Below are 14,369 nucleotides of genomic sequence, written 5' to 3'. Positions count from 1 at the left end.
CTATAAGAATATTTGTTCTAATATCTCTGAGAAACTATAAGAGATATCGATCAAAGTTTCAATGCGAAATTAAATGGTTTTTATACAATGAGTGCTTTTAATAATGAACATTTTTTGGTTGAAACTTCAAAAAGAAAGATATAAAAAGATGTAGCTAATTTTCCAAAATTCGTAGCTCTCTTAATAACGATCATTTTGGATTGAACATTTTTCCCCCTCGTAGATCTCTTGTAACCCTGCGAAAATCATATAAAAAGTTTTGCTCTAAAGTGAAAGCACAATTTTTTAAAAATAGGATAATGATTTTTCCAAGAAACTTCTCCATGTCGATTTTGGTCAAGATCTGAAATTGTCTACAAAAATAATTTTGTCAATTCCTCGTCCAAAATGAAGCATTTTTTTTGTTAAACATAACATGTTAAGCATAACACGTTAAGCATAACATGTTAAGCATAACATGTATCCCTAATTTTTGTTGTTTATGAAGAAAAAGTTACCACGGTAAAGAAGAAAATTTATTTGGAAAAAAAGTGATCTTTTGAAAAAAATGTTTTAAACAAAAGTTGTACATCTCGTCGAGATATGAAATTGTTGTCGAGTATGTTTTTTCGAGAAACGAATATTTTTCGAGATATTTTAATTTTTATTTTTCTTGACTCGTCATTGCATTTTTATTGAATTTTTTTCTCGTAAACGACACAAGTTACGCCTATATGTTATTCAACGAAAAATGCTTCATTTTCACCGTGGAAGTGAAAAATAATTTTTATAAACAATTTCCGATCACGATGAAAATCGATATAGGGGGACCCTTGAGAATTCTTGTAAAAATCATTATTCTATTTTTAAAAAATTAGGTTTTCATTTTACCGAAAAATTTTCCATATGTTTTTCGCGGGGTTACGAGAGATCTACGAGGAAAAAAAATGTTCGATCCAAAACGATCGTTATTAAGAGAGCTACGAATTTTGGAAAATTAGCTACATCTTTTCGTATTTTTCTTTTAAAAGGAACTAAAAAAGTAGACTCTTTCGATAGTTTGATATTTTTTCAGAAATCTTGAATCACTCATTAGAATTATTGCTTCGTATCGGACCCGATCGACACACCCTGTATAAAACTGTAGAGATACGGTGAAGAGTGACAAGAACGCCAGGAAAGGAATTCGTGCACCGTTCTTCGTTTGCCATCGATAGAAACATGGCGACGACACGCGTTTACTTCGGCCATTGACGTGTAACGGGTTCGGTCTATGGACTCTGGTCTGTCGCGGTTCGTTTAGGCCGCGCAAATTTAGCCTGTTCCCGTACGTCACGGTCCTCGATTACCACTCCTACCCCGGACCTACATTTCACATGGAAAACCCTATATCGAATTCCATAAAAGTGCGATAGTTTCACCTCTGCGAAACTGCTCTATATAGTCGCGTCGTTTCCCTTTGTTATTCGTTAAAACGTTCGCATTCAATTGAGCGAGAAATATCCGAAGAAATGACACGCTGTTTGCGATATGAAAGTCCCGGTATAGCATTAGCAAGGTGGTATTTCGCATTTGTGCAATGGACTGTACCAAGGTTAAGCTTGTACACAACAGCAAGACACGACGTAATGGCCCATACACAGGGCATTGCGCGACGTTTCGAAATCGCATACGCCCCTTGCGTACTCGCCTATATAAAACGGGTTATACTGTATACTTTCTCTGAGAATTCCCTTCTAGTTTCAGAAACGGACGAATAGAAATGGAATCCCAGATGAAAGGTTTTCCAATAGATACTGTAGGATTTTGTCCTTCCACAGCTTGTACAGTTACTAAACATTAAATTGTAATAGCTGTCAAGTTGTGACTTATATGTACATCATAGCCATTACATTAAAGACTCATTGATGGTTAACGTAGCAAAATGGCAAGGAACTATTTCTATTTAAGCTGATGCTTTAAGTAATTGAATGTAAAAGCCCTGAACTAATTTCTCTTCAATTTTCAGATGCACACCTGTGGGCGTTGGCACTGCTATTAGCAGCCATAGTCGGTTCCGTAGCAGCAACATCTAGTTGCCCATGGGCCCAACACGTGACGGATCTGGAGAGTTCCTGTATCTGCGACTACAACCTGGCCAGGGAACTCTCGGTGCAATGCGACATCGTCGATTACGAGCTGCTGATGACCGCCATGCAGCGTTATGCGACGAAAAACACCGTGGATTTACTTTACGTTAACAATAGCACGATTACAGTTCTGAAGAATGACTCCTTCACGGGATTTAGGATTAACAACGTGCAGCTGTCCGGCTGCCAAATTAGAGTCATCGAGGCAGAAGCCTTCAAAGGGCAGGAAACTTGTTTGAAGAGTCTGAACTTGAAGGATAACGAGCTGACAGAAGTTCCAAGTAGTATATTGAAAACTCTGAGGAATCTGACCGTGTTGGACCTGTCGATGAACAAAATTACAAGAGTGAACGATAATGCTTTCGCTGGCATGAGATTGGTTACGCTGAAACTCTCTGATAACGAAGTTACTCTAGCTCCTGGATCGTTTCGAGGTTTGGAGAGATCGTTGAAGAACCTGAATTTGAAAGGGACTAGACAGAAGAAGATACCAGAGGGTCTCAGGGGCTTGAAGACTCTGGCATTCCTCGATCTATCCCAAAACAGTATTCGAGAGCTTCCTGGATCCGCTGGGACGAAGGCCTTCGAAGGACTGGAATCACTGACTGGATTGAACCTCGAAAGGAACCTGATTCAAAATATCGGAGCGGATGCTTTCTATGGAATCAAGAATACGTTGAGCTCTTTAAGTTTGCTGAACAATCTCATCCCAGACTTCCCCACGGCTGCTATCAACAGCGTTCAGGATCTTAGAGTAAGTTCAGAAACGCGTAATTGCACGCGAGCAAGACCTATATAGAGTTTGGTTAAAAGTTACTTAAATTCAGGTACTAGACATTGGATTCAACTTGATAACGGACCTGCCCGTGAATGCTTTCGAGAAGAATCCATCGATAACTCTTCTGGCGATCGATGGAAATCCTCTGTCGACTATTCCTGAAGAAGCCCTCGCTGGATTGAACGGAACGCTTCGTGGGCTGAGTTTGGGAGGTCGATTTCTAGTCTGCGATTGCAAATTGCGATGGATCGTGGACTGGATAAAAACCAGAGATCTCCAAGTGACTAGTCGGGAGCGTAAGCCGCAATTTTGCGGCAGCCCGCAGAATTTGCAGGACAAGAGCTTTTATAACATAGATCCGGAAGGTGAAGCATTTAAGATACAGATCTGAACATTAGTCGTATTACAATATTTCATACGAACCTAATTAAGGGTTATAATTACATATAGCGTATTCTTTTAGAAATGAACTGCGAGAGAACACCAGAAATCATTGGAATCGGTACAGTGGAAAGCGTGGACACGAGAGAACCAACAGGAGCTCTAGGAGTAGCGAGCAGTTACAGCCCAGTTACTCGACCCTCGACCGCTGTTTCCACTTCGACGAGTACAACGACGACGACGACAACGACACCTGCACCGTCTACAACCGAACAGAAACCGACCGAAACGAGCTCGACTACCCCAAGATCCCCCACCAGCAGGCCAACGGTTGCTCGGACGGGTAACGTCGTGATAATGAGGACTACGGTGTCCCCTCCGAAACACGTTCAGGACCATTTGCAGCCGCACCAACCGAGACCACCTTTGGTGCTTGGTTCTCCGCTTTACAAACCAAAGACGAACGAAAAGGACATCGTGGTTAAGGACGTGCTGAGACAGGATAATGCTGTGATCATATACTGGGACACCAATGCAGCAAACATTCTAGGGTTCAAAGTTATTTATCGACTGTTTGGAGATGGTAACTTTAAACAAGCGCCGCCACTTGAGGCCAGCGAAAGAGAGTTCAAGATAAAGAACGTGCCTTCGCAGGTGCGGTACCATAGCGTTGATAATTTGTAAGAAAATTATGACTCTTCGTACATGTGTTTGTTTTTTATTATAGGAATGTATAGTAGTATGCGTGGTTTCCTTGGAAGAAACCAACATCACCCCAGCAAATGTACCATATAATCAATGTAGAGAAGTGAGAACGGAAAATTCGCCTACGTCCAACATGGACAAGATTACTATCGCTGCCAGTGCAGCTATATGCGCCACGATAGTGGTCGCTGTGATAATATTCATCGTCGCGAACCGTCGAAGGGCCAGGAAACTTCACACGCTTCATACCATCGATCAGACGAAAATGGGAGGGCCGATCGCTGGACTGCCCGTTAATTGTTGCTCTAACGTTGGTCCGACCCCCAGCCCCGGTGGGCCGTTGTCCTCGATGGCGACGCTCAGCGCTTACAATGCTCAGAAAGAATGGGACCAAGTATCCGCGTATAGTAATAGAAGCATACCGAGACCTAGGATATTCCCGATAGAACGACAAGGTACAAACGGAGAACTATTCGAGTTGAGAAATGAATTGTAAGAGTGTTTGTCGTAAAATTGCTAATATTTTATGATTGTTTGCAGGGTCGATAACGAGGGCTTCCTGTATCGACGAGGTCAGATCTCAAACGAGCCACTACAACAGCGGGAAAGTGTCGACCCGATCCGTAGTCGACGGTCAATCGCAGCACAGTTTTTCCAACACCTCCACGAGATATTTTACGAACAACACGTTGTCGTCTAATCTAGCTAACACGAGACCAGGTCAGTAGGCGAGTGGCTGGCTGGAGAATAAAGGTTCGTAAGGATTCAGTTTCACGTTTTTCCTTTTAGAGTTGAGACAATCTCGGCAGTCATTGGCGGCAGCATCCGATAGGATGTCGCGAACAAACTTCTCACCGAGTCATATGCCGTCGCACACTTCGTCCAGGAGGCAGAGACCGCGATCGTGCAACCGTACTTTGGAACAGAATCCTCCGCGACCTGGTAGCCGATACAGCATAGCCGACTCGACGCACACTCTCAACAATTACGAGGAAAACAATTGGACCGATCATGACATGGATATATACATGGCGCGCAATCCAACTGCGAGGACCGGTCACATGCCTCTTTAACTTAAAACACTATACGTGTACAGTTTTGCTCAAACGTGTTCAGTGACATTTTTTATTCGGAGCATTTGGACTGCTCTTGCTCGATTAGGTGTATTATATGACATTTAAGGAGACGCAGAGTTCGTAAATAATTTAGTATAACGACAGCAAGCTACGTTATTGCAAGTATCGCGCGTAAGCGAATGCATTAAAATTGAGGGCAGCTCAACCATAACAATACGGAGGAGAATGTTATAATAGCTTTAAGGAAGTTGACATAAAGTATTTTAAAACGCACATTAAGAGAATATGCTATGTGTGCTTGAATCAAACGTTATGATTTGCTTGACTAAGGCACACGATCTCTAGGAAAGATTTTAGCGATAAGTCGTAAATGAGTCTAGATTAATGTGTATGAGTGGTGAATGTGTTTTTATCCAAAGACTATATCATATAAATGAACATTTATCGAAATCTGAGTTGTACCGATGTACAAAGTACTTTACGACATACGACATGCCCTGGTAACGAGAGTTTTCTGCTAGAAAAGAATTGATTTTATATATATTTTTAAATAACAGTTATTTTATAAGTTTCAGTACTGGAATAAAAAATTAAAACTGAACGCATACATGGTGAAATTCTCGGACAAACTTCGCGCCTTGCGTATCGTGTAATAAATAAATAAAACACGCGGTACTCACCCTGGTATGAGGATGTTCTTCTCCCAGCGAAATCTGATTTCTTGTACGATCTCGTACCATAATTGTGCCAGTGCTGATACTCCTCCGAGGTTATGTGTGCAGTGTGCCGCAACGATCGCAAGGCGCCAAACTAAGCTGTCCATAGGACAGGTTTTCACACCTTTCCACTGTTCTTCGTCCATGCTGCTTATGCTCGTATCGCTGTACGGAGCTTTCTGAAACAGTGGTCGATTATATTAATCAGTACAATTTTTATTATTCAAAAGAAAGATAGCTAAAGAATATATACCACTCACAGAATTTTCATCCGCGTCAGGAAAAAGAAAATAAAGTATCGACAATAATATTTCCTCCGATATCGGTCCTTCCACGTTTTTGTTCTTTTTCGTGGTAGCTTTACTGACGACTGTCGAAATCGTAGGTATCCTAGACTCCGTCAATATATTAAAGACCGCGCTCAACGATTGATCCTCGCGCTGAGCGTAAATCACAGCATCCCCGAGCAAGTCTACCAAATTTTTTTGATTATTGCAAAGTTGCAGAAATTCTGTTAAATATTCTCCGAGCAAACAAGCCGGCGAGGAAACCATTTTAACTTGCACAGACCACTCGGGAGCTTGCTGCGGGTCTAAATCCGTGAAATTTTCGCTGTCGACCACGACGTTCTCAGACACATCTGCCCACGTGGTAAACAGAAGAAGCTCTCTGAAACGACGAATCGAATTATTTTACAAATTCAAGTAATTATTCGTCATAACGTAAGGACCTTACGCGATGGGATCGAACGTTGCCCCGAATGGTAGTTTGCCAAGTTCAGCAACGCCTAACGTTTCTCCTTGCATGAAATCGAAGTCTGGAGGCTCTTGAGTCCACGTGCTAATAGTCCAGTCCTTGAGTAGATACGAAAACCTTACGGATATCATCACAGGATCGAGCCTCACTCTGCAACCTTCGCCCACTTTTTGTTTAAATAAAGCAAGCAAACCTGGAAACAATGCTTATTTGTAAAACAACTATTAAAATTACTTTCAAATGTTTGTTTCTCAAAGTATATTCATACCGTTCAGGTACTTGCAGTGAGGAGGTATTTTTCTCAAATGTACCATGTTAAAGTGACCGTAAATTCCTTTGCCGATACTGGTACCAAGGTACATCTTTTGCCATGGTTCTTGCACTTGTACGAACGTTGGTATATCGCTGAAATCAGTATCAGATAAATTTCACCATGGCGGTAATGTTTATCAGAGTGCTTCTGTAATTACCAATTGGCGTTAGTCGCGGCGATTGCGAAAGAACTAAGCAAGATTCTAATTTTAGTTTCATCTGTTACGGATTCTCTTTTAGCGGATTGTAAAACAAGGAATTCTCTGATGCCGTAGTAACGAGGTATCTCTAGATAATCCCCCTCAATTCTGGCGAAGTCATTTGCTGCGTTTAGCACATCTATTTGGCATTGTACTCTTTCATCTTCTCCATCTTCCAAGGGACTGTCTACATCTGTGTCCTCGAGCTTCAATCTATAGTGCTTGAGAGTAAATTCAGCATCTAAAATATGGAGAATATATATTATTCGCATGTAGCTTCATGTACTACGGAATGGAAACAGTACACGGTTACCACGAACAAGTTTCAATTGGATTTTGATCAAGCGAAGGAATACATATGTGCAAACAAACCAGCGAAATGAAGTTTCTCCGTGTTCTCTTCCCATTGATGTTTGGTAAAGTCTCCTGGTTTTAGGGTACATCCGATTTTTATGTTGCGTAGTTTCCACTCGTGCATAATTTCTTCCAAACGCGCAATGAACATCTCCCATTCCGTGGCGGTCGTGAAATCGTGATGATAAAAGTCCTCGATTTCAACGTTGTTCATTTCTTGGAGTAATTCGGAGCTTTGTTTACTGGACGACCCGTTCTGCTCGTCTGGTGCTCGGTGTTTGACAATTAGTTGTTACCCGTCGAGTTCGAAGTTGAAGTACTTTGCGCCAGAGGGCAACGACAGGGTACCTCTCTCGCATGCGCTCGATCTGCTTCTGATTTTCATACATATATGTATACAGTCCGGTGAAGTTTGAATAAATCTTGGTTTTGAATTTTGCAGGCATGACTTCGACAACACAGAAGAAAATTTGAGGAAGAGTTTCACCGACAGATTTAATTTGTGACATTCCTAATTGGGAGGCTTACAGAGATGCAATGGTGAAGTATTAATTAAATGTAGAAGAAACAAAAATGCAAGACACACGTTGGGTATGTTTACAGTCAAGTTATCACAACTTTCCCTTGTAAATAAAACTCACTCGTACCACTATGTTTTCAGCTCATGTGAAGATCCGGTTGACTGATGTTAGGGGCCTTTCAATATGAAAAGAATAAAATGTTCCTTACTCCCAAGCTTTATTTGCAAGAGAAAAATAAATAAAAACGGTACGTAATAACGATAATTGATAGAGCATACAAATAATTCTGCTAAATTCACATGTAATTAGGTTCCTTCCTCCCAAGCTTTATTTGCAAGAGAAAAATAAATAAAAACGGTATGTAATTAACGATAATTGAGAGAGCATACAAATAATTCTGCTAAATTCACATGTAATTAGGTGTTTATTCTGAACCCTTCTTGCAGGGCTCCCCAGATGGACAAACGCTGTAGCCCAAGATTCTCAAAAACAAGATTCCCAGCCTTTCAATATGAAAAGAATAAAATGTTCCTTACTCCCAAGCTTTATTTGCGAGAGAAAAATAAATAAAAACGGTATGTAATAACGATAATTGATAGAGCATACAAACAATTCTGCTAAATTCACATGTAATTAGGTGTTTATTCTGAACCCTTCTTGCAGGGCTCCTCAGATGGACAAACGCTGTAGCCCAAGATTCTCAAAAACAAGATTCCCAATCTTTTGAACAATGGGACACAACTGATAACGTTCTCTGACTATCGTCGCGTTTCTGCGTGTGCATGTTGTCGATCGTCCGATAATGAGAGCGATAATCTCGAGTTATCAGGAGCCTGCCTACTTTTAAGATAATTAGAATGGATAGAGGTATAGAGCAAGAGTCTGGAAAACAGACGTTCCAAAGTTATTGGCCTATGTGCGTCCATTTTGCTCGTCGGTGGAAGCTGGAAAGAAAGTTCAGTTCTCCAAGAAACCAAGGTCAGTGAAAATTATATTACATAAATATTTCTTTTTTAGGGATCCTCTAAAGGCATCCTCGATCATTTAGAGAAGAGGATTGTTCGGGATTCTTCTCAGCGCCACCTCCAACTCCGCAACTACGTGAACACGATGAATTGTGATTGAAATTTGAAAGCAATTCAGTCTATAGTGTTAAAAATATTTTACACAAATATTCCATATGACAGTTGACACCGGAATGGCTCGCGATAACTGGCATCGAATAAGTAGCGTAAACGAAGCATGATAATTAAGCTAATTAATCAATTCGTTCTGTATTGATAAGATTAAACCGACTATAAATAGTTTCCGTAACCCTTTCAACGCCGTTTGTTTGTTGAAAGACGCAAAGGGGTTCAATAGACCAATGCGCGATAGTACAATATCAGGGTTCGGCGAAGTCGCATCAAGACGATAATAATGATCGGTACGTTTCAGAGTTGAAAAGCTATTACCGTGCCCGGATGTTAGCAACTAACTCTTTGATGGTCCGGTGGCACATGCACGGAGCTGTTAAGGTAGATTCACACTTGTAGCTTGGAAAAAAAAAAGAACCAAGAGAATTGTATTCTTCTCTATTTTTACAAGTGTAGACCAAAGGCGAATATTTGTACTAACACGATCATTGTATTGTTTCAGAATAACGATCACAGAATTGTTCTCGTGTAATGCACAAATGTCCACACAAGGAAATCGACACGAAGCGTGATTTTCAATTGCGAATCCCCCAAATCATCGCTGCAAGTAACGCATTGAAAGATAGGCCAGCGAATAATAGCGTGTAAATTATTATCAGGATGACTCGGCTGTGGGACAAACAAAAGACCTTCCGGAGGTAGCCGTAGGGACCGAAATGATTCAACGCGCGGCATGGCGATTACTATAATGACCCGACTCGTCGAGTTCAATGGTTAAACACATAAACGCGGCAGGAGCATCCACAACTCTCAGTCGATATCAGTTAGTCCGTCGAACCGGGTCGTCGTTGCCTGTCCTGGGAAAGGAATAGAGTTAACGTTGCTATAAACCTAGAGGTGCCGCTACAGGAGACAGTACGTTTGTAAACTTTGCACATGGTAGATTAGTTTGGATGACACCTTTGTACGTCGTTGCTGCGTTCAGTTAGTACGGTGATCTTCGTGTGACGATGGACGGCTCTGCGAACGTGGTTCTTCCGCCGGTGAATGTGGATAAAATAGTGGGTCCTGTAAATGATACGCTAACTAGTGGTCGTACTGTAAAGATGGACGGTGAACGCCTGACTGTCACTAAGAAAAATAACAACAAACGGCATGTGACTTTGTTACAGGATCATGGCTGTGAAAGAGTGGTTCAGGAGGCTGCAGCCGGTCCAGTTGTACCTGGTCCTATTCTTCACCACCACTTTCTTCGTCGTTGAGATTGTTGCCAGTCACGTGACTCACTCGTTAACGTTGCTGCTAAACGCTTACCACATGCTGTGCAACGTAATCGCGCTCGCTGGATGCATCGCATCGATCAAGGTAAATTTATACGATATCGTCTCAAAATAAGCAACTCGCTATCCCTGTGTTTGTTTGTTTGAAGTCGCCGAGTGAGAGATCCGGAAAGGAGCGAGAGGTCCGTGAAAGCGAGAAGCCGAACAGATTAGTGGAAAGAGCACGGAACGTGTGCAATGCTTTACTACGTAAAACAACTAGCGCCCCCAACATCGAACCCCCTGTTTCGTCCACGGGTTTCCCCTCGTCTCGCTCGAGAACAAAGTCGAGCCGAATAGCGTACGTCCCTCGAAATAAGTAACCGAAACCGCCACAGGTATCTGACTGTGTGCTACATTTAGCAAGTTCGCGAGTAGACCGCGAGACGCGTTATCTTCTTATCAAGGTAGAAATAAGATAGAATCAAATAGAGTGAAGGTTGTCGGACGCGTAGTATCTTTGACATGTAACGATTAAGTTTATCACAAAATTGTTGCACGGATTGCAACGTTTCTGTGATAATATCAGGGACGAATGCAAAGGAGGAGCTGATGGAGGTCGTTCTGTACTCTCAGGAGTAACGAAATGTCGAACGGATACATTTATATGAGTGTAATTAGTAGATTTATATGAGTACTAATGAAGGATGAGTGTGATGGTGTCACACAGTGCGTGCGAGGTGAATGAAAAGACTGCAGGATGAAAGATACATTTATATGAGTATAATTAGTAGATTTATATGAGTACTACTGAAGGATGAGTGTGATGGTGTCACACAGTGCTTGCGAGGTGAATGAAAAGACTGCAGGATGAAAGACTACAACTTTTGTATCGCTATAACTATTTTATTTACATTCCCTCATCATCGCTAAGATAGAATCCTATATTAATGCATCCGTTTTTTGTAGTATAGTCATCGTCGAAGCGGTAGCGGCCACAGGGGCAACAGTAGCGCCAGCTCCTCGCGGAATTCCGTAATTTGTATCAATAATGAAGATCGAGGCTCGACGACGTCCCTGTCGACCAAGACCAAGGTATTAATAATTTATAGTAGCTTAATGAACATAAATTTTGAAATAACCATCATCTTTTCATTAATTTCCACTGACCAGCAATCACGATCGGACAGGAGGATGATGAACACTTTCGGCTGGGCGAGGATAGACGTCCTCACCATGCTCATCTGCTGCGTTTTCCTCGCGTCCTTCTGTTTCTCCTTGTTGGTGGAAGCATTGCAGACTCTGGTACACATAGATCATTTAGACGAGATGCATCATCCGTTGCCTGTCTTAGCCATCGGTGCATCTGGTATCCTCCTGAACCTCTTCTGTTACATAGTGATAGGAGGATACACCTTCAATCAGGGCATCGTCTTGCACGTTACGATGAATGGAGACGTGATACTGCGAAGGTAAACCGTCGAGAAGGTGTTATTTCGGGTGCATTAGCTGCGTACTCGTTTCTAAAGTAACGTTATCCGTTTCAGGAACGTGGATTCTCAGCAAACGGCGGAAGGCGGGCGACAGCTCACGACTCAAACCAGAAGAAGTCCTCTGGGAATACCAAAGAGTCAAGGTTTTCGAGAAACGTGTCGCGACGTGCTTGGCTGCGTCTTCGTCATGTTAGTGTCGATCATGGTATACTTCACCGACTCCAACGTGGCGAAGTACATCGATCCTCTGTTTGCTTTTATTTCGGCCATCTCCCTCTTCATCCTTAGCTATCCATACAGTGAGTACTAGCGTGCAAATATTTGATCAACGAATAAAATTCAATATTGTATAACAAAATTCTAGCTTCGTTAATGGAAAATTCTCTCTCCAGTGAAAGAATCCGGTTTGATACTCCTCCAAACGATACCGAATCATATCAATATCGACTCGCTTAAACGGGAACTGCTGGAAGCGTTTCCTGGTATAGTTAACGTTCACGACTTGCATGTGTGGCAACTGACTGGGCAAAAGATAATATCAACGGTGCATATCATATTTTTAGATCCGACGGTGAGTCTTCAATTTTATTGAGAAAGCACTGCGAAGATTTTACCGAGGCATTACGAACTACAGAGATTTTTGTTGCAGGTTTACGCGAGCATTACCGATCAGGTTACGGAATTTTTCATAGAAATGGGCATAACCCAAGTGACCATACAACCAGAGTTCCATAAGGTACGCGAAACGTTGTATCAACGTTGTCTATACATCTCGTTTTCAAATTGCGGTAAGAATGCTTAGAAACTTGGAAAAACATTGTATTTGACGACAGATGAGGCCACATATGGAGAAGAGCGGCTGTTTGATCCGCTGTCACGGCGAACGCTGTAGTTCCTCGCAGTGTTGCACCAAAGAAAAGTTCATGGAGGATTCGTGTTCGGATGTGTCGGTGCAGAAAATGCAGACTATAAATAAGAAGCTGGAGGGAGACGAAGTTGTTCCATCCGTGGTTGACTCGAGATCATCTCAATCACAGAACGAAACGACAAATAGGAGCTCGTGTCGGTCGAACGTCGAGGAACCACCGACTGACAAAGACGACGTTGTCGACAGTGGTGTCTACGCGGTAAACGTGGACGTCAATGACCAAAAATGCGTTACAAGCGACTCGAATCACGAGATCCAATGTTAGCGTCCTAAACATAAGGCTCTTTATTTTTATTCATTCATAGACATAGAAGTAAGGGCTGTGTCGATAGGAACAGATGCTAATTTGGATGTAAACAGGGTATGTTCACGAGACAAATATCATCTTTCGATACTCTCATAAAAATATTTGTAATGTAAGATCGAAACACTTTAATATCGCTCATTCCACACGAAGCCATATTTCAAATCAAAGACTGACTGTTAATAGTAAGGAGTAGGGGTGCCTAATTACGTCTGCAAAACGAGAAGTATCGCGGTAAACGCGAGTGACTCGAGATTGGAGTCGTGTAATTGTTTGAAAATAAAAAAAAAGTATTCCTTTACTCCTGAAAAATTCCGAAACAACGTTAATATAGAGGTAATATAGAGGTAATATAGAACTAATCAAAATAGAGGGGGCCAGGGGGCTTCGTGCGGCCTCGCATGGAGTCCAGAGCGTTTACGTGAATGCTGAATGAACCGCAATCGTAGTACACAACCGCGTTTGTACATCGAGCGTGAAGTAAACGAAGGAGAGCGACGTTAAGATGACGTAGTCGGTGATAAGTCGTAGTCGGAGAACCGGGGAGTCGTCAGGGTGGGGTCTGCACGCTGGCACAAGTCATGAGCCGGTTGTTTCAGTTGGTTCAGTAGGAAAGTGCGCGTAGCACGGTGACCAACGTTCTCGACAAGAGACGCGACGTCTCTGAACGAGGTGCCTCCGCGTGAACAGATCTTATCAAAAATGTGAAGGTGTGTGACCTGTTACGAAGAGAGAAAAAAAAATGGCGCGCACCTCGCAAGTATTGTTCTCGATCGTGGCTGGTCTCCTAGTCTGCAGAGGTATGCAATTAATAGTTACCGATCACCTGTCACCTGTTGCGCATGAACTCCTCTCTAGTGAAGCGTCACGATCACGTGGACGCCCATTGAGTCACCCAGAAACAGGTTTTTACACTTTGGAGTCACATCTCGGCGGCTCTTGGAATTTTAGGCGCGCTTTAAAACTGAAATTCGTTGTGCTGTACTGCACTGTAAAGCCGTGAAGTAACCGTACCGTTGATTGATCGTTAACCATTCACGAATGAAACTCAATTGTAGAAGTACTAATGTAGCACGCATGCATTGAATTATGTCATTGCCATCTGCGAACATGTGTGCTAATTGCATGTACCTGTGGTGACACAAGAGATGGGAATAAGAATCCGAAAGGAGCCTCGCGTGAATCATTCCCTGGAATGCATTTTTTCTGAGCATATTACGATGCGAAACTTTCAAAAAGGGCTTCAGGATTTTGTTTTTAATAACGAGATGAATACGAGACTGCTATTGCATGCATTGTATGTATTGCATTTATGTTGTATATACATTGTACACATTGTATG

At 42.1% G+C, this 14,369-nt stretch overlaps 4 protein-coding genes across 10 annotated transcripts in view; 3 read left to right on the top strand and 1 right to left on the bottom strand.

Moving 5' to 3' along the window:
* The window catches only part of LOC128881902 (uncharacterized), a 10,658-nt gene extending 5,009 nt beyond the window's left edge, over nt 1-5,649 (top strand). The window contains exons 2-7 of the mRNA XM_054133321.1: nt 1,988-2,862; nt 2,936-3,251; nt 3,350-3,921; nt 3,995-4,427; nt 4,513-4,692; nt 4,762-5,649. Of these exons, the coding sequence (XP_053989296.1) occupies nt 1,988-2,862; nt 2,936-3,251; nt 3,350-3,921; nt 3,995-4,427; nt 4,513-4,692; nt 4,762-5,045 (2,660 nt within the window). The 3' untranslated portion in view covers nt 5,046-5,649. The remainder of the gene's footprint in view (nt 1-1,987; nt 2,863-2,935; nt 3,252-3,349; nt 3,922-3,994; nt 4,428-4,512; nt 4,693-4,761) is intronic.
* The window catches only part of LOC128881900 (rab3 GTPase-activating protein catalytic subunit), a 15,706-nt gene extending 7,982 nt beyond the window's left edge, over nt 1-7,724 (bottom strand). For both annotated transcript variants that reach the window (XM_054133316.1, XM_054133317.1), the window contains exons 1-6: nt 7,405-7,724; nt 6,991-7,273; nt 6,789-6,925; nt 6,500-6,713; nt 6,025-6,433; nt 5,729-5,943 (exon numbers count right to left, since the gene is read on the bottom strand). In XM_054133316.1, coding sequence (XP_053989291.1) covers nt 5,729-5,943; nt 6,025-6,433; nt 6,500-6,713; nt 6,789-6,925; nt 6,991-7,273; nt 7,405-7,600 — 1,454 coding nt within the window. In that variant the 5' untranslated portion in view covers nt 7,601-7,724. The remainder of the gene's footprint in view (nt 1-5,728; nt 5,944-6,024; nt 6,434-6,499; nt 6,714-6,788; nt 6,926-6,990; nt 7,274-7,404) is intronic.
* A 102-nt stretch (nt 7,725-7,826) lies between these two features.
* LOC128881905 (proton-coupled zinc antiporter SLC30A1) lies at nt 7,827-13,328 on the top strand. Of its 5 annotated transcripts, XM_054133329.1 has the most exons (12): nt 7,827-7,977; nt 8,048-8,154; nt 8,354-8,482; nt 8,571-8,885; nt 10,216-10,408; nt 10,473-10,663; nt 11,277-11,397; nt 11,476-11,774; nt 11,850-12,094; nt 12,188-12,366; nt 12,445-12,531; nt 12,629-13,328. In XM_054133329.1, exons 5-12 carry the CDS (start codon nt 10,220-10,222, stop codon nt 12,986-12,988), a joined length of 1,671 nt encoding a protein of 556 aa, XP_053989304.1. In that variant the 5' UTR covers nt 7,827-7,977; nt 8,048-8,154; nt 8,354-8,482; nt 8,571-8,885; nt 10,216-10,219; the 3' UTR covers nt 12,989-13,328. The 5 variants fall into 5 exon arrangements, with proteins under 5 accessions (XP_053989304.1, XP_053989301.1, XP_053989300.1 ...); XM_054133326.1 differs by lacking the exons at nt 7,827-7,977; nt 8,048-8,154; nt 8,354-8,482; nt 8,571-8,885 and adding an exon at nt 9,819-9,958; XM_054133325.1 differs by lacking the exons at nt 7,827-7,977; nt 8,048-8,154; nt 8,354-8,482; nt 8,571-8,885 and adding an exon at nt 9,900-10,104.
* Nucleotides 13,329-13,480: 152 nt separating this feature from the next.
* Nucleotides 13,481-14,369, top strand: part of LOC128881895 (vascular endothelial growth factor receptor 1) — a 9,707-nt gene continuing 8,818 nt past the window's right edge. For both annotated transcript variants that reach the window (XM_054133299.1, XM_054133298.1), the window contains exon 1: nt 13,481-13,827. In XM_054133299.1, coding sequence (XP_053989274.1) covers nt 13,770-13,827 — 58 coding nt within the window. In that variant the 5' untranslated portion in view covers nt 13,481-13,769. The remainder of the gene's footprint in view (nt 13,828-14,369) is intronic.

This window comes from Hylaeus volcanicus, chromosome 9 (genome assembly GCF_026283585.1).
Source record: "Hylaeus volcanicus isolate JK05 chromosome 9, UHH_iyHylVolc1.0_haploid, whole genome shotgun sequence".
Lineage (NCBI taxonomy): Eukaryota > Metazoa > Arthropoda > Insecta > Hymenoptera > Colletidae > Hylaeus > Hylaeus volcanicus.
This window is presented reverse-complemented; position numbering and strand designations above follow the sequence as displayed.